The following is a 24,089-nucleotide window of genomic DNA, read 5'->3' as shown; positions in this document are numbered from 1 at the left end:
ACTTTTTTCCTGAATAGTGTGGACAGGTGCAGAAGCAATTTCCCTTTTGCAAAAGGCTGCCATGTGAAACTATTTTTGTATAGTTCACTATTGGGGCGGTATGTTGTACCAAACTAATGTTCTAATAAATCTTTTGTAGAAAACACTATAATATAAAATTAACATAACAAAATGGCAGCTGTTTCTAATAAATGTATAAGTGCCACATGAAAACAATGTTCTGCACTTCAATTATATTTAAATAACATATTGGAATACACTGATGTAACTTGTATGGTATTAGTATATTGCAAGAAAAATATACTCAGAAATGCCTTTCATTCTACTGACCTTGACAATAAGTCAAATCATCTGTCTCTGTGATTGAACGAACCTACCACAGTGGATATTCAGATCATGCACTCTCCCTGTTTTACTGATTTGCTTGTTTTAAATGTTTAAATCTTTCTTGGGTATCATAATTACAATAACAGTTAACTTTGAAAAACAATGCAATCAGTGAAAACTATGTACATTCTTTGTATGTAGTGGCTTTTGTTATATGTTGTATTTGAGAACTTCACCTGCTCTCTAATGCAGAGATAGATATTCTCTCCTCTAGCAATCCTATTTTATTTTCAGGGATTCATTTACTGCCCATAATGAACACCTACGACATGTATTTTCTGAACCTTTTGGGCGAGATCCATTTCTTTCAATTGAAGATAGACAAGGAGGTCTACATCACAGAGGACATCCCAATTCTCAGATGGCTTTGAGAGAGAATGATAAGGTATGTCTTCTTTCAGATAATGTCAATTTCAACTTTACTACTCCTGTAGGGGGAAAAATTGTGTTTTGATGGAGAATATGGAGATTACAAAACTCTACATTATTTTTAGTTCTGAAGGAGTGCATTTATTTAAACAATTATTCTAATGCTGAATCATTCAGTCGAGATAACTGAATCTTTGGGATTTATGTTCTAGTTTAATACTACAGGGGTTGAAGGACAGTGCCAAGTTCTGTAATCTATGCACTGGAAACTGATATAGCTTACAGCAGCAGAAACTGTCACTTGTAAGTCAGAAGGGTAACTGCCAGATTTTTTTTTTATTCTCACATTTGTACTTAGGGACATCCTTTGAAATAGAAATACCCCATTAGCTAGAGTTACTCCTTTTTCCCTAGATATAGAAAGATCACTATGCCTTTGGCCTTTTGCTGTCTTGCTCTAATTATAATTATGGGATTGTGTACCTGTAAGAAAAGTAAATAAAATACATGTGATGATTATTCAACTTTGTTTCTTTATATAATATTAAATATCTGTTTAATTCCAGAAATTACTGTAATACTATAAAGTGATATATAAATAAATATAAATGTCTGGCTCTTGGTTGTCATTAAATGACAATATGAAAAATCCAAATGTCTTTGCTGGCATACACATAGATAATATTATTACATATGCATCACTCTCTGGGGAATGAATGAAACAGAAATTATTTAGTAGTAAAGTTCACCTTTTCTGTAGATCTGTTAGAGCAGGGGTCAGCAACCTGAAACAGTGAAAGAGCCACTCGGAACCGGTTCCCTCACAAAAGGAAAAACTGGGAGCCACAAAAAAATGTGTGCACCTGCGCGTACATGCGCGCATGCGCAGAACAGGGTTTGACTGAAGAGCCAAGGCAGGATATGCACTTACCCTGCATATTTGAATTGATTGGTTGAACTTTTTTAGTCCCACTTTTTTTTTTGAACTGCACATGGCAGAGGACTGGGAGCCGCAAGAGACGGCTGAAAGAGCCGCATGCGGCTCCGGAGCCGCGGGTTGCAGACCTGTGACCTAGATTATAGTTTGTTTATTTGAGAAAAATACAAAGATGATTGACTTTGATCAGTTTAGCAGAGAGGCAACTTCTTCCTGAAACCATGTGCTCATCTTCAATGTCTGTTCCAGAGTGATGCTCCATCCTCTGGAGCAGATTTGAGGAATGGAGAAAAGTGCACAGAAGCAAGAGAAGAATATTGTTGGTACATGTTATCATTGTAACATTTCTTTACCTGCCCTTTCAGTTCAAAATGACACACACTTTATATGTTTTCAAAAGACAACTAAGTTTCCTCTATAATTAAACTTAATTTTGGTAAGGCTTTAAAAAGTATACATCAATTATCATTACATCAGCTCAAAACATGTTATAGTCAAAGTCTTGATAGCACGTTCCTGTAAATATTGTGTTAGTTTAAGATTTGGGGGAATTGGCAAAATAGGCCAAACTGTCACCAACATGGAACAGGCAGTTTTGGACAGTCTTGCCTAAACTGTAACATGCATGTTTTGTCTGGATTGAGACCCAAAACATACATTTTCTGGGCACAGGTGTTCCAAGGTGGGAAGAATAGGGAAAAAAGGAAAGTCATTGGTGGAGGAAATATGTGTTGCTAAAGGAAGCTAAGGGATAGAAGAAAGATACAGGAAGATTGGGAGATGTGCAGGGACACAACAGTGTGGAGAAAGTGACCTTGCTCAGAATGTTCCAGCCAAACTTCCTACCAACAATATCATAGATCATAGAGCTAGCATAAGAAAAACATTACTTTACGCATATGCCTATAGATTCTATTGGAATGATTAGTGGAGTATTTATCTTATTACATTTAAAATGCATGTCATTTGTTTTAAGTATCTTGGCATTTTGACTACTATACATATTAATTAATGCTCCTAAACAAATGCATGTGGGCTTAATTTTTGTGATATTTTGTGTTATGATAAGGGCACAGAAGAGCATTTCAACCTTTCATAAAATTATTACAGAATGCGAACATGAATGTGGCTATATTAAGAATGCTATTCTTTCTCAGGAACTAAGGGAGGGGATACAATATCCAAGTATGTTTGGTGTATGTCAGGGGTCGGCAACCTAAAAAAGAAAAAGAGCCACTGGGAACCGGTTCCATCACAAATTAAAAAAAGAGGGAGCCGCGTGCGTGTGTCCATGCACGCGCATGCGCAAAAAGGTTTTTTGCGCATGCGCGGACGCACGCGGCTGCCATTTTTTAAAAAATGAGATGGAACCGGTTCCCGGTTGCCTGATGGCGACGGCCCGTCTGCAAAGCTGCCGCTTTCGGCAGCTTTGCAGACGGGCCGTGGCAGCTTCCGCAAAGAGCGGCGCCCCTGCCCATTCCGAGAGGTGCGCGCGCACCTCTCCGAACGACCGGAGGTGCGCGCGTACCTCCGCGCGAATGGGCAGCGGTGCCGCTCTTTCAGGAAGCCCGCCGCGGCCCGTCTGTGAAGCTGCCGAAAGCGGCAGCTTAGCAGACGGGCCGCGGCAGCTTCCGCAAAGAGCGGCGCCCCTGCCCATTCCGAGAGGTGCGTGCGCACCTCCGGTCGTTCGGAGAGGTGCGCGCGCACCTCTCGGAATGGGCAGGGGCGCCGCTCTTTGCGGAAGCTGCCACGGCCCGTCTGCTAAGCTGCCGCTTTCGGCAGCTTCACAGACGGGCCGCGGCGGGCTTCCTGAAAGAGCGGCACCGCTGCCCATTCGCGCGGAGGTACGTGCGCACCTCCGGTCGTTCGGAGAGGTGCGCGCGTACCTCTCGGAATGGGCAGGGGCGCCGCTCTTTGCGGAAGCTGCCGCGGCCCTTCTGCTAAGCTGCCGCTTTCGGCAGCTTCACAGACGGGCCGCGGCGGGCTTCCTGAAAGAGCGGCACCGCTGCCCATTCGCGCAGAGGTACGCGCGCACCTCTCCAAAGGTTTGGGGAGGTGCGCGCGCACCTCCGCCCATTCGGGGAGGTGCGCGTGCACCTCTCCAAACGGGCGGTGCCACTCTCCATTTGGAGAGGTGCGCGCGCACCACTGCCCGTTGGAAGAGGTGCGCGCGCACCGGGCGGCTGGGAGCCGCAAGAGACGGCTCAAAGAGCCGCATGCGGCTCCGGAGCCGCAGGTTGCCGACCTGTGGTGTATGTAGTTATTCAGAAGCTGAATGATAGATAGGATTATGCAGCCATTATGCAGCCAAAGGATTATCTGTTATAGGAAGTGGAATTCTTCCTAGGCTCTAAATCTACTATTGCTTTGGATTTGCACAGTCTTTGTATTACTGCATTCATTTCACTAGAAAATTACAGTGTTCTAGGTTGCTATACAATTAATTCTTTGTTTTCCTCCATTTTTGAACAAAGCATTATGGTCCTTTTGTGGATTATTTGGTTTGCTACATTTCTTTTCCTTAAATCAGCTCAACATTTTCATACCCCTCTACTATTGCCGCCACACTGAGTTTCATGCCTGGTGTGGTGGTGGTGGCTCTGAGCCCGGTGCAGGTGCTGATCCAGGTGCCAATCAGTGCCGGGCTCAGAGCCACACTGGCATGACAGTGGTGTTGGGAGGTGTGAAAATGGGAAGCCCCCAGCATTGCTGCCCTCCCCGAAGTGCTCTGCTCTGCCCACCCGCTTGCTCACCCACCCACTTGGCTCTCTCTTTGGCCGTCTGTGGTGAGTTGTCCCTGCAGTGAGTTGGCCATGTGGATTTGTCCTGTGACAACTTGGCTGCTATACGTTGGCAGAGGCAACTTGGCAGTAGCAGTAGCTGACTGCAGTGAGTTGTCCTAGACCCATGGAATAATCCTTTCTCCATATTTGTTGGAATAATATCCTCATTGGCCTTAATCACAATAGTGTTAAAAATACCCTTTCATTAAGAAATTGGGTATTAATATTCTCCCGAAAAGTATATATTGGAGTTGGCAATTTAATTGCCTTCAGACATTTTGGAATTCAGATTCCATATGTTCTTTTAGCTATCATTAGAGTTGCTGGAAAGTGCTTATGCTTTGGCAGCAGATTATTGCCACTGCTAAGTTCTTAGCCCAAGGGTCTTCAAACTTGCCCCTTTTATGACTTGTGGACTTCAACTCCCAGCATTCCTCAGCCAGCCCTGTCCTAGCCCAGGTATTAATAGAAAACTAAGATACCCCACCATTTCATAGGCACCTATGCCTCAGTACATGAACCATATAAATTCTCCAGTTTGATTGTGTATAAGGAAAATTTTTCAGTTGTATGACTAAAATTTGTATTTCTTCAAATTTTAATTGTACAAGTTAGTTGTGCTGAATAAAATGAGATTTTTTGTGTATGGGATGAGGAGAATATAACATGAAAGTACACAGACTTAAGAAGTGTAGGCTTTGTACGGGAATAGGAGGAGATAAATGAGTCATGAGACAGAAAGAATAAGCTATAAATGAATAGAATTGTTGAGTGATTCTACTTGTGAACAGGGATCTTGTTGGTGCATTGTATAAAGTACTGTGAATTTGCTGAATACATGCAGAATGACTAGTATAAACATGATTTTCATGTGATGTTTTAATATAATTATCTGCTTCACCCATGCTTCTGGACATTCTGGTGTACTGCTAATTTATTTTCTGAAGGATTTGTAGACTGCTTGAATTGTCTAACTCTAAGTGGCACATAGCATTCTCCTTTCATAATATATGTTGCTTCAAACTAAAGATTGGCTGAGCTATCTCTATCCAACTTTCCACAACTCCTTCTAACTTCTTCTGAAGCCTCAGTCTCTCAAGTCATTTAGTATAACTGACAGTTTTGCCATCCAGACATAGTTAAGTCTGTTTTTCTGTGTTCTGAAAGTACAGTACCTCCATTCAGTAGTATTTATAGCTTCATCTATTTATATATTTATATGTGTTCTGGCAAGTAACTTATTCACGGTGATTTTATAAGCCAAAGTATTCTGTATATTGTGATAGATTTACTCAGTATGTCTTTTCAATGACCTTTAAATCTGCTGACATTGTTAGGATTCTATGACTATTTTAGTATTTTGCATAATCTTTGATCTTACAACATAATTTGCTTGCATGCAGACTATTTCCCTTATTTATTTTAATTGTTATGATCTGCAGTTTTTCTCAGCTCACTATAATTTATTAATTAAAATTTATGTCTTGAGGAGGAGCAAGTATGTTGATGTTTTCAAAGTTCCTTTTTGAACTGGCTAATCTCCACTGAATCTACATGGAATTGAATATTTGGAAACATGAGTGATGTATAATGTGTTTAACTTGATACTTCAAAGGTAGTTAAAAGTTTTTTAAGATAGATTTAGATGCTTAATGTATAATCATTCATTAAGCACGTCTCAGTTTCAGATTAGATGTGGCAGAAGCTGCAGTGTTTGTTCATACCAGGTGAAAGTGAAGTGCAAGTTGTAACTATAGTTTGAAAAGAAACACATTGAGGAGAGGTGATAACTTTCCCTTCCTTCTCATGTGGGACATAACAGACTGCCTTCATGAATGCCTCAGGAGGAGTTCTGTCCCAGAGTGAAAGAATTCAGATGAAAACAAAGATAAAACTTGGTCCCTGGATTATAAGAAGGCTGGAAATTTATCTATTTGTTGGTTTGTTTGTTCAATTTCTGTGGTCACCCAACTCTGGGTGGCTTACAATTCATACTGTTAAAAGTATTTAAAATATTTTAACTCAATAAAAACAGTAAAAACCAATAAAAAACTAAAATATCCAAATTAAATATATATAGGAGCAGGATACTAGGTGGGTTAGCAATATAGCCAATAAACTGGTCCCATGACACATTTCAGCATCCAAGCCCAGGAACATAGCCAGCTTTTTAGGGCCTTACAGAAGGCTAACAGGCTTGGGCCCATCCTGATCTTTGAAAGGAGGATGTTCCATAGAGAGGGGCTACTGCAGAAAAACCTCAGCTTCTGGTCTCCACCAGTCATCATTCTTTGGCTGACAGGATATCCGGTATATCCATTCTGCTCAACCTGGTTGCATGGGTAGACACCCTTGAAAAAACATGATTCCCTCAGGCACCCTGGACACAAGCCATATTGGGCTTTAAAAGCACCTTGAATTACACCAAGAAACACATCAGTACCAGTGTATCTGGCACCATTTATTACCCGTTCAGTTGCATTCTGCACCTGTTGGAGTTTCTAAATGGTCTTTGGGGTAGCATTAGGTAAAGCATGTTACTGTAATTTAACTTGGAGGTTACAAGGGCGTGAGTTACTGTAAGCAGGGTCTTCCAGTCCAGTTATGGGAGCAACTGGTGCATCATCTGAAGGTGTGCAAAAGCCCTCCTAGCCACATTGCCACCTGTCTTCAAGCAGGAGCCACAAGTCCTGGAGGACCCCCAGATTATGCACCAGGTCTGTCTAGGATAGCTCAACCCCATCCAGAACAAGAGATGGAAGAACCTTGTTTGGGGGGAGTGTGTCGAAATTCCCACAGCCACTATATCTTGCTAGGGTTGAATTGGAGCCCATTTCATCCATCCAGTCCCCAATAGCCTCCAGACACTGGAATAGGATGTCCATGGAATCACTCAAGAGACGTGGGGTAGAGCTATAAAGTTGGGTGTCATCTGCATTGATGATATCTCACCCCAAACCAATGGATAACCTCACCAAGCAGCCTTATTTAAATGTTGAATAGAATGAGAGAAAGAACAGAGCACTGAGGCATCCCACAAAATAGGGACCATGGGCTAGATCTCTTTCATTCTGTCAACACAGAACTGGTAGTAGAACTGGTCCTGGACAGCCAGCACAATCATTACCTGTCCCCAATTCCCAAAGCTGGCCCAGAAAGCATTTGATCAATGGTATCAAATGCTACTGAGAGGTCAAGAAGAACAATCCCACCACCTCAGTCCCAAACCCTGATCTGAACCCCAACTGAAACAGGTTTAGATAATCCGCCTCATCCAGGGTTCTCTGAAGTTACCTTGTAACCATATGCCATAAAACGGTAATGGATTCATAATTTTCCTATCCCAGTTGTTAAATTGTTCTCTATTGGCCCTTTTATTTAAATAAGTTGTATGGTTGATCGATTTGCCCTTGGATTTTTTCATGTTTAAGATTGATTTGGAGCGTTTCTTGATTTTAATCTACGAAATGTGTATCCTTCACCAACAGTAATATTGCAGCAATTTACATAAGTTAATTTTTTTTACAGGCGATGAGCTGTTCCCTTATGCCTTTTAACAGTTTTGGTGGCATGGTTAGTATACAAATACAACATGAATTTAATCTGAGCATGCCTTTTTTCCCTTCAATTTTCTAAACCATAACTATTTCTAAACCATACTAGTGCAACAATTTTAAATGAAATGGTGCTTCTCTTTCAGGGATCAAGTTTTCCATTTATACCTTTTGGCACATATGGTGGTATGGTCAGTATACTAATGACAAAGATTACTAAGATTTGGTGATATATGCATTAGCATTCTTATTACTTTTCATTTTAGGGGTTGTTTTTTTGGCTTTTTATCCAGAAATAAGCCTTAAATTTAGCTTATTTTTTCATTACATATATTTTCTTCTCTTTGCTGAATGAATACTTTTTTTAAAAATGCTATATATCAAAAATAAGATATGTACAGTTCCAGTTGTGCTATTTTTTTTTCTCAAGGGATCTTAAGAAAACTTAATGGAGTGCATTGGGATAATGAAGTAGTGAACAAGTTGAAATTTAGTTTATGCTAAAATATATCTGAAGGTGGAAATTTATGAATATTTGAAGTGAATAGGTGATTTTTTTAAAAAAATGTGGACAGGAATGTTAAGGTTTCAGTAAAAAAAATGCAGGATGATAGAAATGGGGACTGCAATATTCTTATCCAGATTAATAATATAAAAGTTTTGGGTTTTTTTTTCTAAATACAGTGGAGATGTTAAAGGAAAAAATAGGAAGTAAAATTGGTGATAGAAAATATGCAGGCTTCTTACTTTGCTAACAGTAGCAGATTTCAAGAAAGTTGAGTCCAGATGCACTCCCAGTCATATTTTAAGGCCGTAATATTAATGCTGCAATTTATACAATCTACAATTTCTCTTTTAGGCCATGAGTTTTCCACTTATGCCTTTTGACTGTTTTGGTGGCATGGTTAGTATATTGCACACACATATTCATTTTTTTTGGTGATGTGGATTTGTCTGTTTCACTTGCTCCAAAACTAAGCATCTTGCATTTTGCTTTATAAGTGCATTTTAGCATACTTGTTTCATTTTGTGAAACTGTTTTTGTTTATTTTTTTCCATTTGGGGAAATCATTGTTAAAATACCTATTAAGTATAATTGGAGATTAAAATCATGCTATAATTTCCAAAGGCATCTCTTTTATTATCTTTTATTTTCCTTTTATATATAATAAAGCTATGACAGGAATAAAAACTCAATTTCCAATTACTTTCTTGCATTATTCTATATTATATAGTGAAATTATAGATATTATTAATATATTTATAATATAGTTATTTGTGTCATTCAGCCATATCTTCCTAAATCATTTCAACAAATGATTATTGAGGTCATGGGCTCTTTGGACATATTTTGGCTCTTTTGTCACAAAACAATTTAAGCAAGCATATTTGCTGCAGGAAAAATATGCTTTTATTTGTCCTTTTTGAATCAACGTAAACACCAACTTTTTCTGTTCAAGACCATTATAAGGAATGTGTGAAAGATGCTGTATACCATTTTTTTTAAATTTTAATTCCATTTATATCCCGCCCTTCTCCGAAGACTCAGGGCGGCTTACAAGCTTAGCCATGATGGTATTTGAAATATATTAATTGATGAGAAAGATCTTTGTGCCTCTTTCTTGTGGACCTGTTCAGCGGCTTTTAGCATGGAGTCCAATAGGACTGATATTGTTTGAAAAAAAGCAGTGAAAATCTGCAAAGTTCTCCTGCATTTCGTAACAATACTCTAATTGCTGTGACCATTTCTGACATATACATTACTGTAGTTTCTTTCTTTAAATACTTTGGTCTTTTTTTCAGTGAAAAACAGCATATTAGTCTGTATTTTCCTCCATTGAAGAATATCAAAATATTAATTTCTTCTTCCATAATGTACTATATACACCATATATTAGCCTATACTTTTTAATGGAGACTGGGGGAAATCTAACTAAATGTGGCCAAGAGATCTTTTGAATATCTCTGCTAGCCTTTTGCTTCCATCTTTAATTCTTAATTCTTTTCCCAATACAAACATTTTGCTTCAGTTTCTATCACTGTTTTTACTTGGGCATACCATTCATATAGAAATTATTATATGACCTTTATGTAGTATCCTATGGGGCTTGCTAATTGGGAATACAAGAAATATAGCACTTAGCCACAACTAACGTTATGAAAGAATTAATGCTTTGTTCATTAATTGGATTTTCCCTCTAGCTATATACTAAAGTTTCTCAAATTTCAGAGCAGGTTTAGGAGAAGGGCCAATCTATTGTGTCAGCAAAACCATTCTCCTGTCAGAGAGACATCATTAGATGTAATTCCATCAGTGGATTCCTAAATATTGCTTAACTTTCATAATTGTGGATGATAATTTAAAAGATAGAGACGTTATTACCTAATGAAAGTTGGGAAGTCAGTTATAAATCAAAATTACTGTTTTTATATTTTTTACTTTGTAACTTTTCTTCCGAGGTACTGGAATAATTCGGCCAACCGAGCTATTGTATACCTGTATTAGGAATGGGAGACACCACTTTTGTTCAAATCAAACTTTTAAAAATGGCACAAATGCTGTAGTCCTGGTTTTTAAATGTCAACCCTTTGTTACCTTCTGTTACTTCCTCTCATCCAATTTTGAGAACTTCCAGATTCTGTGACACTCTAGCACTGGGGAAAATATAGTAAGAGAGAGAATGAGAGGAAGAGAGAAAGATTGAGTGTGTGCATGGCAGATATTTCAATGAGTTGGATGTTCTTTGGTTTCATGCAGTTTTCTCCATTCTTGCTTTCTTGCTTGTTTCATTTTGTATGTGGGCCATACATTTACATGCTAATATTTTCAGTGAGTTTACTGGGATTCCTATAACATTTTGCCTGCTTCTGTAGCATTCCCTGTGGTCTGTAAAGGTGTTAATGCTTTAGCTGGAATGTTAGTAATAAGTGATTGCCGTATAAACAGAAGTCATGGTTACTGCATTTCCATTTTAGACGATGGAACCGAGACAGCCGTGTGTCAAATAAGTGTTAGGCTCTTTCATTAGTCTGTATTTTCTTTCCAGTATAATTGTATTCCTAAATGGCATACTGGTTTATGGATTGATTAATCGGCTCACAAATTGACCCAAGCTTAGTTATTCAAGTTATCCACACAAAAAGGAACATTTGTTCCGCATATGATTAATTATAGCCTAGTGCAGGGGTAGGCAACCTCGGCTCTTTTATGACTCATGGACTTCAACTCCCAGAATTCCTGAGCCAGCATAGCTGGCTCAGGAATTCTGGAAGTTGAAGTCCATGAGTCATAAAAGAGCCGAGGTTGCCTACCCCTGGCCTAGTGGATATTTCATTTTGTGTTTTTTAGCTTGATAGTAACAAGCATAATCAGCAGTGATACAAGGCTTTGCCACTGTATTCTAAATTTTCCTTTTGGTAAAACAGATTATAGTGATATTTCAATTCACCCAATGGTATAAACTTGTTTTATCATATGTTTGTGAAATAGTTATTGTTGTGATAAATTGTTACTTCACTGAAAACCTAATAGCTGGGAAATGAGTTAAGAATCTATGAAATTGTATTTTGATTAAATTTTATTGAGTTGATAAGGAAAGCCTTTCTGATACCTGTGTAGATTTGCATTTGTATGCCTGATCCAACAATCTTCTCTAGGAACATATTTGACTAAGGGCCAAACTAGATGTGATGTTGGCTGTCCCACAGTTTGGAATTTCACCTGACAAAACTTGGAAGTGACACTTTAGAACATGTGGCTTAATATATTCTGGCAATCTATTCTTACACACTACCTTGTATTAGCTTAGAGAAATTTCTGGTGGTTTGTCTTGTGTGACTACACTTTGAATTTAGAAGAGTACAATAGCAAAAGAGAAGTGTTTCATAAAAGACCAAGCATTACTCTGATTTTCTATATTTTTTAACTGTTCCTCATAATTGCTATATTTTTGATGTAGTCTGCAAAAGTAAGCTTCTCTCCATGTGCACATGAATGAATTGTAATAAAAGTTCTGAGTTTTGAAGCATTTTATTGTTTCTATTTCTTCCTCTCTGTTGAAGCAGAACATGAATTTCAGAAATCCATTCTTTGCAATGGACAGAATGATGTCAAACATGAGAAACAGTATGATGGATTTGCAAAGAAATTTTGTAAGTTGTTAAGTTTTTATGTTAATTTGTTTCATGAATATTATTCATTAAAATAATAGGGAAAAATATATTTCCTTAGAATAGGGGTCCCCAACCTCCGGTGCTGGGCCTCAGCCCTTTCTAAACCAGGCTGTGGAAGGGGTGAGAGTGCATATACGCACACAACCATTCCTCCCCTCTCCCCCGCTCCTGCCACTGCCTCCTCCACCAGTCCGCCAAGCCCAGGGGTAGGCAACCTTGGCTCTTTTATGACCCGTGGACTTCAACTCCCAGAATTCTGGGGGTTGAAGTCCACGAGTCATAAAAGAGCCAAGGTTGCCTACCCCTGGCCAAGCCGGAAAGGTTGGGGAATGCTGCCTTAGAGAAAGAGGTTAGCAGTGCATTATTATCAATTGATAGTTTTTAATTTCAATTTAAGTTGCGTGTTCTGTAATGAAGGAACTATAGAGCTTATTTATATTCCCTGCTAGAGTCATTTTCATAACGCAGTGTGGTTCTGTCTTTGGTTTCATCTCCCTCACCACCACCACCCTGCTGGCCTTAAATAGAGCTAAATGATGCATATAAAATGAATAGAAATGCCTATCCTGCCATGAAGGTATGTCTTTAAGTGCGCCTCACTGATTGATGCATATTTGTATTTTAGCTTTTAACTGTTTGCCAGAAAGCCAGAAATTAGTTCTGAAAAGCTTTCTTTCAGATTGTACTAGAGTAAGAGTTTTACTTATTTCCAGCATGTGACAATTCCCAAATCAGCTCTTCCGTTAAATTAAACTTGTTGGCCAAGCGAGTGGGTAAGTTTGCCTAATGGTTCGGAACATTTTGCAGGCCCAGGATATTAAGTTAATTCTATAGATATGGTTGCATTTCCTAAGATTCATTTTTCATTGTCTAAGCGAAGCATTAATGAAGTCAAGTATTCCTCACATTTAGTTAGATGTGCATAGACACATCCATGTTGGCAGCTGCAGAAAAATGGGTTGCCTTAGAATTTTTACAGGATTGTTTCCTCCAGTGTAATCTATAGCCTTGTGATAGAGGACTGCAAATATCCATTAAATTTTGGCCTCCCTTCTGTACTGAAATTGTGGTTTTGACTTGTTTCTAAATTTCAGGATAAAATGGCACTTGATCCAAATGCTCATTCATACAGTTCTTCCTCAGTGATGACCTATTGTAAGAAGGGTGATGAACCGCCAAAAGTTTTCCAAGCTTCAGCTCAGACACGGACTGCTCCAGGAGGGGTATGACAATATTTTGGGAATCCTCTCCTAACTAATAATAGCATTAATCTAATTTGGTATGTGCTTCTAACTCATAATAAATGTATTATTATGCAATAGCACAAAATATTGAAAAATTAGTATAAATGTTTGAAACTAAAACTGGACTTTAAAGTGAGAGTATAATGTTTAAAAATTCCCTTCGTTGCTTTGCTCATAGGTGTTGCCATCTAATTTGGCTTAAGAAGCTTGAATTTGAACCTTAACGTCAAGTTCATGAAATGTAGTATGCATGGAAGATAAAACCGTTGAAAATAGCCCACAGTAAATCTCTCCAGAACTCAGCTAGTACTTCTTTATCAAAAAGCTTCTAATAATATACTTAACGGGCATGCTGATAAGTAGTAGCCAAGATTGTCAAGATAGTTAGTGTGCCTTTCATGTGGCAAATCACAGAACACTCTTATCTCTGTAGCTGAAAAGTTCCATCGCTGGCTATATTTAGATGAGGTTATGATGGTTTTTGAACCATTCTCATGAAACAGAGTTAAAACCTTAAAATACCGGAATTCATGCCTGGTTTCTTCTATATGTGAATCAACATGCATGCTATGGCATAATGCAGAGACATGATTGTGCATGCAACTGAATTGTTTTATGTGTGGTTTTTGCTGCTGCAGCTGCTCTCTTCCACCTGCGCCCACGAGTATAATTTCCGCAGTATAGTGAGTGAAGTTTTACACATGTGCTCATAGTGTAGCCTTCTGCACTTGGCATGTTTATTTTGTGATTAATTTTAGGGTTCATATACTATTTCCATGATTTGTAAAAAGTTTACTTGAAAGGATAAATCCAGAAAGCTAAATAAGATATTTTCTTCTTCTTAGCTTTTTTTATTTATTTGTTTTTGCTTTAATTCAGATTAAAGAAACCAGAAAAGCTGTTAGAGATTCTGAAAGCGGGTTGGAAAAAATGGCCGTTGGTCATCACATTCATGATCGTGCTCATGTAATTCAGAAAGCAAAGAACAACAAAACTGGTGATGAAGAATTGAATCAAGAATTCATTAATTTAGATGAAGGTAAATAGCTCTGCTAGGATCTATTTCCTTTTCTCTGTCTATCTCTCTCTTTCTCTGTCTCTCTATCAACTATCAATGCTGTATAGATGACTCATAGACCTACATACATATAAAATGGTGTATTGTGCTTTTTGTAGATAATTATGTTTTTATTAGTGCAAAACATCAAAATATACATACAAATATATACATACCTTCAGATGAAGAAATTTATAATTTAATATTGCAATTGTTTGCCAGGAGAAGCTCATGGATTTGATGAACAATGGCAGAAGGAGATTCTGAAATTTAAGCCCTCTGGAGGAAGACACAATATAGATTCTCCAAAACATAGAAGCATTCATCATGTAAGCAAGGAGGATGCTCCAAGGAGGTATACAGTATAATCTTTCCTGTTTTGCCTTACATTATTTTAAGAGAGAGAGTCAGAATTCTTTAAGATGTCATATGTGCGTAAGGATTCTGTTATGTAATTGATATTTTTCAAGGATGCATTCAACTACTGTGAACCTGAAGCATCCTAATATAAAAATATTGGCACTAATTGTCTGCTGGCTAGTTCAGTTAAAACCTACAAAAGAAAAATATCAAAACAGAAAATGTGTGAGAAAACAGTTTTGCCCAATACTGGGATAAGAAACATGTCCTCTAAACCCTGATAAATTACAGCCCTGGGTATCCCTTACTATCTAATTGCTAAGACTTTAGCAACATTTTGGGTATCACAAGTTCTCCACTCCTTTATTGGTGCCGTCCCATTCGCCTGCCTGTTTGTTTCCCCCAGATCTGAATGGCTCCATCTTCATTAGATTACAGGGGGCACAAATTGAGTTGGGACGTTGCACTTTAGTTCTGCAAGCCATAAAATCTGAAAAACAGTGTCTAGATACAACAGTTAGATAGTTAAAGATTTTTCTCTGTATATTCTGTGCTTAGCTAATATTACCGTATATTATAAAATAAACATCACGTATAAAATAAACATCAAGTGTTCCCTTTTGGTTATCCTTGTTTTTTCAGGGAGAAGATGCATCCAAGAACAGCAGTAGAAGGACCAAGGAGATCTGCATCTTCTATTGAAAAACTCAATGTGAAGGGATCACATGTTCCTCTGAAACCCAGCAGAAAATAGTTGTGTTGCTTTTCATGTTAATACGGATGTCTTGGGAGAGGACACAATAATTCTGGATCAACAAATAAGACCAAGCTCTCTGTTCCTAGCATTAGTGACTCTTTTTTTTCTTTTCTTTGACTACTGAATGTTTGTGTCAGTTTCAGCTCCTTGGTAACACTCGGCTGTGAACAGTAATTGAAAAACACTGAGATTGAAAAGTACTTTATGGCTTTTTAAAAGAAAATGTGGAATTTTACAGCTATTTTCATTAATACCAACTGCTCTTACTAGTATGACAAAGTTAGCACCACAAAGATAGTACCAGGTTTCAAGGACTTTAAATAAATGCACTGGTATGCTTTTGGCAAAAGGCCAATCTTTCGAAGTCTAGATTACAGTTGAACTGCAAAGTCATTAGCCATTACAAAATGGCAATTTTCTTATTATCACTGAAATCTACCCAGAATTAGTTTCCCCAATATACATTGACAGAATCAGTACCTAGTTATATTTTGGATAGACAACAAAACAAAACAAAAACATGAATCTGCACTAAAGCATTTCACTAAGGGGGATTCTGCCATCTTTGCATAAAAAAATTAACCCAACTCATTGCAAATTTATTCAGATTTGTTAAAAAAAACCCATGTTTATTCTGTTTTGATTGAAAGTTTTGTTCTAAATTAATTCCACATTCTAATTATTATTCTGATAGAAAAAGTACTAATTTTTACAAACAGTGATTTATAATTAGAAAAGGGTTGTTTTAGCATTGGGTCAGATCAATAGCAATGTAACGTTCATAGGGCAGACAAAAATTCAGCAGAGAAAATGGTAACAAGCTCATTTCAGTTTCAATATTCCATCCTGGAGCAAAAAGGTGCACAGCTGACATCAGGTGATGGAGAATTTCTGAATTATCAATCCATTTTAAGACTGTTTTTAGTGCCACTCTCCTTTTTCTTGAAGATATTTTCCTCTTGTTCATAATTATTTTGTTTCATGATGCTGAAGGGTAAGCTAGAGATGCAAGTGGCTGAGCACATGTAGGTTTAGAGTTTTGCAGTAGAAACAAAAATCAAAAATACAGATTTACTGAATGTAGTTGTCAACATAATGATTCCCAGACCTCCCATTTTAAGCAATTCAAATTGATAATCTTTTAATGTAAAGCCATATTAAACACCTGAATATTTTGATAGATTATCAAGGCTTGTCAGTTTAGATATTGCTGTTCTGTAGGGATAACTGGGAAACGTATCTGAGTTTCTGTGTTAAAAGTTCTAATATTGTGATATCTTATTAAATATTTACTAAGTAAAATATATGTAGCTCTGCTCTTTCAAGGTATGTAACTTAGATATGTATATGTATGCCATTCTTCATACTGAATAAATACTATGCTATGCTAGATTGACAATTTTAACTTAAATCAATCTTTCAAATTTAATAAGAGACTTCTTCATTAACACTTGGCACTTTTTTGATAATAAAGAGCTGATCAACAAAATGTGTGTGTCTGTGTTACAGAAGAAATGCTATAATGAGAAGAAACAGAATACTACCAAAGCTGGAATTTATTCTACAAATGGCTAGAAGAGAGAACCAAAGAGTAGGACTTGATTATGTATTAGCGTTTTATAAACCCAGATCACACACTGTTTGAAAAACTAACATATGTATGTAGAGAAAAAAATAAAAATAAAAAGCTGGTAAAGGTAAAGGTTCCCCTGCACATGCGTGCTAGTCGTTTCCGACTCTAGGGGCCGGTGCTCATCTCCGTTTCAAAGCCGAAGAGCCAGCCCTTGTCCGAGGACGTCTCCATGGTCATGTGGCCGGCATGACTAGACGCCAAAGGCGCACGGAACACTGTTACCTTCCCACAATAGTGGTCCCTATTTTTCTATTTGCATTTTTACATGCTTTCGAACTGCTAGGTTGGCAGAAGCTGGGACGAGTAACAGGTGCTCACTGTTACGTGGCACTCGGGATTCGACCCACCAAACTGCTGACCTTCTGATCGACAAGCTCAGCGTCCTAACCCACTGAGCCACCGCGTCCCTTATTAAAAAAAAAAGCTTATAAACAACAAAAAAGATGCTATAATGCAGTGCTGAAATTATAGTCTATAACCTACTTTCTTCCGTAAAGTAGCATTTATAAACTTGTTAACCCTTTCTAATCTCAAGTATCTCTGGCCAGAGTACAAAATACAAAAGAACAAAATACTAAATATATTAATAAATTATTCAAGGTTCTTTAGCTTTTCAGATGTAATCGCTGTTGCCATAAACCATCTTTTCTATGGTTGGGGAATATTCAGTATTGCAGCACAGATTTATTCACTTTATTCACTGGCTTTAAGATTATGTGCAGGTAGTCCTGAAAAAGGTAGTCCTTAAAGACTGCTTAGTGATGATTTGAAGTAACAGCACTGAAAAAAGTGATTTATGACCGTTTTTCACATACCGCTGCAGCATCCCCATGATCACATGAACAGAATTCATACACTTGGCAACTGGTTCATATTTATGACAGTTGCAATCTCCTGGTTCGTGTTATCACCTTTTACGACCTGACAAGCAAAGTCAATAGGGAAGCCAGATTCACTTAACAGCCATGTTACTAACTTAATAACTGCAGTGATTCACTTAACAACTGTGGCAAGAAAGGTTGTAAAGTGGGGCAAAGCTCACTTAGCAAATGTTTCGCTTAGCAACAGAAATTTTGGGCACAATTGTGGTAGTAAGTTAAGGACTACTTTATATCCTGTGGCCAAGCCAAGAATTGCAAGAGACATACATAATGAGATTGCCACTTATTTCATAGTTCCCTGCTGTTACTATGGAACTCAGTAAGACTTAAGTATGTTTGTAAGACAACAGATGTTCTATGCTTGTTTCATTTTTGTGGTTCTGTATTTCAGTAAGAAAAATAGCAATTCATTTTACAAGTGTACAGTATCTTAACTAGTGCCTTTTAAGCAATTAGCTGAATAGTATACCAATATCAGGAGTGCTTGCCAGATATTTGTATGGTCATTTGGGAAAAAAATGTTTAAAGTTGTCTGACTTGAGAAATATTCTAATGCATAGCAGGAAGTAAATTGTTGACAAAAGTTATAGTTACATTTCTGTATCTTTGGCAGCAGTTAGATATGAAAGATGCTCAAAAGCTCTATCAGTTGTGTGTGTGCTGGTGGCATTCCACTTTCTCAGTTTAGAAGTTCCAAACATAGACTGGTGTGGCTGATGATTCTCTGCCTGAAAAAAAAATATTTGGCTCATGTTACCTAGCTACACTGTTCTCCCCAAGTTAAAAAGAATTCAAATATCAAAATATAACACTTTCTTCAAAGCCAACAAACGCATCGTAGTCTACATCTATGTGACTCTAAATCACAGTGTCTTTTGTCATTATTTTAAAGAAGAAAATATCTACCTTGAAATAAAATCAGAACTCTTCCTAATTCAAGACAGTTCTCATGGCTAGTTTTGTAATGGAGTCATTGATGGGAAATGTTTGGAAAATTTCATTAAAATTATGATCTTTCAATCCATCATCAAGCATGATTGCTGAGTTAATCCCATTTTCTGAATTTACAATGTGGCTGGCTCATTTGTACTGTATCGTTAGTTGCACCTGGATGACCTTGGGCTATTCACCCACTTTTAACTTTAATTACACGCACATGGTTGTTGGATAGATAAAACACAGTAGCAGGATCCTTGGAGTTGTAGTAGTGATTTGATATATAAGCAAGGACCGAGTCAAGTCAAATTCAGTTCCTGCGACTTTGTGGATGCGGTCTAGTAGTTTTCCTGGCAGTGGTGTAATTTCCCATCACTTTTTTTTCCAAGACTGACAAGTTTTTACACATACTTGCCACTCATTTTAAACATGTGATTTTTTCCCCCAAACTGGAAAGATTACTTGGAGATTACTTGGAGGTATGGCAATCAGGGTCTGATCAGGTCTGCTCCTGCTCAGCTTGTTTTTAGATCAGCCAAAATTACTAGGGCATAAGTAACATTGAGTGGTTGCAGCTCATTGCGTCTCAAGATTTCGACCCTATTTATGACTGTGTTCCGAGAGGACCTCAAGTAATCAAGCATCAAGCTCCCTTCGTCCAGTGCGCTCCCACAGAGAGGGTCTTCTCAGGGTGCCGCCGGTAAAAGATTGCCGGCGGATAACACCCAGGGGGAGGGCCTTTTCTGTGGGTGCGCCTGCCCTCTGGAACCAGCTGCCCGTGGAGCTCAGGACTGCCCCTGACCTGCGTTCATTCCGCCGGGACCTGAAGACTTGGCTCTTTGAGCTCTGTGACCCAGGCTGAGAATTTTAACTGGGTTTTATTTTCAGGGATCTTTTATTTGTCTTTTAACTTTGTATTTTGTATTGGTATGATTTTAAAATGCCCTGTAAACCGCCCTAAGTCCTTCGGGAAAGGGCGGTATATAAATCTAACAAAATCTAAAATCTAGTAAGGGCGGTCTGTAAGGAAGCTTCCTCAACTCGACCGATGCATCTGTAAGGCAGGATTCCCGAGATACCAAAAACAGTTTCGGGATTAAAGCAAGTAAATCAGCTCCGCGCTATTTTAGAAGGGCACCCAAGATCACAAACGGTCCTTCTTCCGCACAACCTGAAGTCGGGCGGGGGGGGGGTAGCAGAAACGATCAGCTCTTTCCAAGCGCTTCTTTCCTCCCAAGTGTTGGGGGCGCTGTAGAAGCTGGCTTCCGGGACGGGGGAACTACCGAGGTGACTCGATGATCCGCTCCCCTGCTCCGGAAGCATTTACCCGGCTCAGACCGGAAATGGGGTTGCAAGAGTCGTGCCCGGCGTGACTTCTGGAAGCAGAGGCGGTGGCGTGTTCACGATGTTGAGGTGTCGGCGACTCGTGGGTTTGGTGTTGCCTCGGCAACAGGTACGAGCGGGGAGCTCAGCCGGGGTCAGAGCCGCCTCAGCCAGGCGGCAGGTTGAGTGGGAAGGAGAGACGTTCCTACATTTCTGCCCCTGGTTGGGGGTAATATTTAAAAGGCTCCGCGGGGAAACTTGATTTGTCATTAAATGCAGAGTCTCATTGCTTCGGGGAGCTGCTTGATAGATTAAAAAACTCGACAACTGCATACTTATAGTAATCTTCAGCCTGCTGTACGTCTCTTGAAATGAAACGGGTTATTTGAGACAAGATGGGTCAGACTGGATCAATATTAAAGCTCCTCCTTCACCTCTGTTGGGGGGAGGGAGCATTAAAAGTGTGAGCGATCTGCTTTCAAAGCTTCCTGCAAGTTGATTGAAAGGTTTTAAGTTTTTAGCAAACTTTTATTAAGCTTTAAAGAAGCTAGGCGAATGTGCTTCTTTCGGAAAAGATCGTTATCAATTCTGAATGGAAACCTACATGTTATATTTAATTATTCTAAATCCTATGAAGTCTAGCCAACCTTTGTGCAAATTCAGAATGCTAAAGATTCATGATGCTATTCCGTTAGGATAAACTTTGGAAACCTAACTGAGCAAATTATAGCTAAGTTCTGTTATCATTTTGGATTCTTCAAGAAACTATGAATACAAACTAAGAATTAAGTACAAAACTGAGAAAAATTGAAAATATACTCTTTCATAAATTTTGTAACTCTTCTGGCGTTTAGTCTGGCATTTATTCGTGCCAGATGAAGTAAATAGTATGAGAATATTTATGAAATATGCCATTAATTCTTACATGACTAAATAAATACACTACAGCACAGAAAATAATTTGTTGCTGAAGCCCAAAATTGCACTTAGTGCTGATGACTGTTTCTTACAGCTTGTCATTCAAAATTATGTTTACTACACTTGACAAGCCGTTCCAAACAAGGACTATCTCACTGCCTTATACAGCTAATAACGTAGAACAGTTAAAATACAATAGAATCCCTGGCCCTACAAAAATAGACCATAGCATCCATAGCCTTCCATGTCATCCCTAAATGCTTTTCGGAGGAGTCTTATTTTAACACTTCTTCGAAAGCTTAATTAAGGAAGAGGCAGTTTGAGTTATTCCAGAGAAGGCAGCCAGCATTTGATCATGGTTAATAACAATTAGTATAAAGGATATGCCACTCTGATAACACCCTTTAAAAGTATTCAAATATTTCAGGAATGCTATTATTATTTGGCAGATCTACATATTGCCTAAGAGATTAAAGCAAGAAAAAAAAACTATAACTCTAAAGGCTTAGCTATACAGTATTAGAAAGACCCCCCCATTCTATAGCAAGAATTGTTCCAAATTTACCAATGAGTTGGTCACTTGGTTTGATAAAATATTTTTAACCATTCCCATTTCACTTTCTAAAATTGATCATAGCTGAGATCTTAAATTATGATATTCACTTGTTTTCAATGTACTGGGTAACTTTGAACTTGCAACTTAAATTTTACTTTACACTTATTTGCTAACATTTGCTCTTCATGTTGCAACATACAATTCTTGCAACACACAGTATCTGATTTGTAAGGAAGGATTGTTACAGTATTGCTTGAAGTGGCTGAGATGAGAGTTCAGATTTTTAAAATGAATCTAAATCTCTTGTGTGCCTAATTTTTTTTAACCCAAATGTAACGTAGAATCATACTTGTAATTATGGGGTTTAAATTTCAAATTTCTATTTTACCGATAGTCATATTTTCTTAAAAGCACATGTTGCTCAACAGGAATTTTTCTTCTATATGGTGGCGATTAATCTTTTTTTATCCATTGTATATAACCCGTTATTGGATGAATCTAATAAATAGGATACAATTCCATGAAAGCTTTTATTAAGCTGACTTTGTAATAATGCCGCTTGCAGGGGTGTGTGAAAGCCCTAATAAGCAGGCATATACATAGAATGAAGGCTACTGCTAAGCTTGTAAGCCGCCCTGAGTCTTCGGAGAAGGGCAGGATATAAATGGAATTAAAAATAAAAAATAAATAAATCTTATAATTTGTTTTCTATTCTATTCTATTCTATTCTAATATAATTTGTTTTCTGTTTACTAAATGTATAAACAAATATACCGTATATAGGATTTCTTCAGTGAGTTCTTTATTATCTTTTCCCATTAAAAGCAAACTGAACATGCTTCATTGCAGATGGAGTAGGTATATTTTAACCCGTGCAGGAACATCTTCATTGTCTAATGCTTTTTAGCTTTTAACACAGATGATATTTTGCAATTATTCTCATGCTGTTAATGTGTTCCTGTTTGGACAGATGTAGTAATACATAGCTATAGAGAAGGTGTGAACTTTGTATTGTCAAAATCTAGAAAATTTGCTTCTCTCTAAAAAATTTTTTTTAAAAAATCTATCTTGCATTTGTGTACTGAATAAGTACATGTTTGCCTACTATATTGTCATGTCCATTTGATCGGGGAACAAGGTTGTTTTGATCTAATAATATTCCCAGTTTATATTTTGAAAAGTGGTTAAAAATGTTCCCTTCTTAGGCTTATGTTAAATATTATCCAAGTGCTTTATCCAGTAAAAAATCAGGTTATTCTTACCTCATGTAAGAATATATCTTCTTTTTGTGGTACAACTTTGAAGCAGGACTTAGGTTTAAAAAAAAGTATCAAAATACTATTGTTCAATACAGCTGTTTAAATGTTTTATTAAAAAAAGATATAACTGCATAGTTCCTAAGGTGATATCTGTGGTAAGTCATGATTAATTTGTTCCATTGATTTCAGTGGAACTAAGTTCTAATTCAGTACAGTATATTGTTTGATTGACTATGTCTGTCAAGCTGGGGTCAAATATTAGCAACCACATTGATGTTTTTCATGATTCATTTTCAAGAGCTTCAGGTCTTTCAGTAGTGTATCCATTGATACTGTAACTGAGACTAGCCATCTTGTAATTCAGTAAATTACAAAATGCTTTCTAAAATAACTATTACACTTAAGCTAAATTCTCAAACTGTGGATTACAGACCCTCCAGGATGTTGTGAGCAAATTTGAACGTGGTCACAAATACTTTGGGACTTGGGCATGCAAAACACGATCATTGCCAGAATTACTCCTGCTTTGCCTGGAGTCTGCTCAGATAGGGCCCGTTCTTTATATGAATAACCTGATAGATTGTGTAGACAAAACTTGCTTGCTATCAAAACATGCTCCTTTTCAGGCTGAACAAGCCAGCAGGATTTTCCATAGTGGCCACTACAAAGAGCAAATATTGATAGACAAGAAATGTGTGTGTGTGGGGGGGGAGGGAAATGAGAGAAGCAGTCTTCAAAAATACAGAGTTAGTAATAGCACAAAATTCAGCAATCTCACCTTTCCCACTAAAATGCAGATTTTAAATTTATTGTTTTTTTTAATTTTCAATGAAAAAAATGATAAAATATGTATAAAATAAGTTTTACTTGATATTTACATTGATTATAATTATTCAAAATAATTCCTGGCTGGATTGGTAACAGGCCAAGTATCTTGCTTTTATGTATATTTAATCTGGATA

At 37.8% G+C, this 24,089-nt stretch overlaps 2 protein-coding genes across 3 annotated transcripts in view; both read left to right on the top strand.

Moving 5' to 3' along the window:
* MLF1 (myeloid leukemia factor 1) overlaps positions 1–24,089 on the top strand; it is a 152,232-nt gene that overhangs the window by 5,437 nt on the left and 122,706 nt on the right. The window contains exons 2-10 of the mRNA XM_083364564.1: positions 622–772; positions 8,005–8,049; positions 8,177–8,221; positions 8,890–8,934; positions 12,096–12,182; positions 13,298–13,426; positions 14,327–14,486; positions 14,727–14,859; positions 15,507–17,324. Coding sequence (XP_083220690.1) covers positions 622–772; positions 8,005–8,049; positions 8,177–8,221; positions 8,890–8,934; positions 12,096–12,182; positions 13,298–13,426; positions 14,327–14,486; positions 14,727–14,859; positions 15,507–15,618 — 907 coding nt within the window. The 3' untranslated portion in view covers positions 15,619–17,324. The remainder of the gene's footprint in view (positions 1–621; positions 773–8,004; positions 8,050–8,176; positions 8,222–8,889; positions 8,935–12,095; positions 12,183–13,297; positions 13,427–14,326; positions 14,487–14,726; positions 14,860–15,506; positions 17,325–24,089) is intronic.
* The window catches only part of GFM1 (G elongation factor mitochondrial 1), a 45,426-nt gene continuing 41,747 nt past the window's right edge, over positions 20,411–24,089 (top strand). For both annotated transcript variants that reach the window (XM_083364080.1, XM_083364081.1), the window contains exon 1: positions 20,411–20,524. In XM_083364080.1, coding sequence (XP_083220206.1) covers positions 20,477–20,524 — 48 coding nt within the window. In that variant the 5' untranslated portion in view covers positions 20,411–20,476. The remainder of the gene's footprint in view (positions 20,525–24,089) is intronic.

The sequence above is a fragment of the Vipera ursinii genome (genome assembly GCF_947247035.1).
Source record: "Vipera ursinii genome assembly, chromosome: 5".
NCBI classification, from domain to species: domain Eukaryota; kingdom Metazoa; phylum Chordata; class Lepidosauria; order Squamata; family Viperidae; genus Vipera; species Vipera ursinii.
The sequence above is the reverse complement of the archived record's forward strand: the minus strand, read 5'-3'. Positions and strand labels throughout refer to the sequence as shown.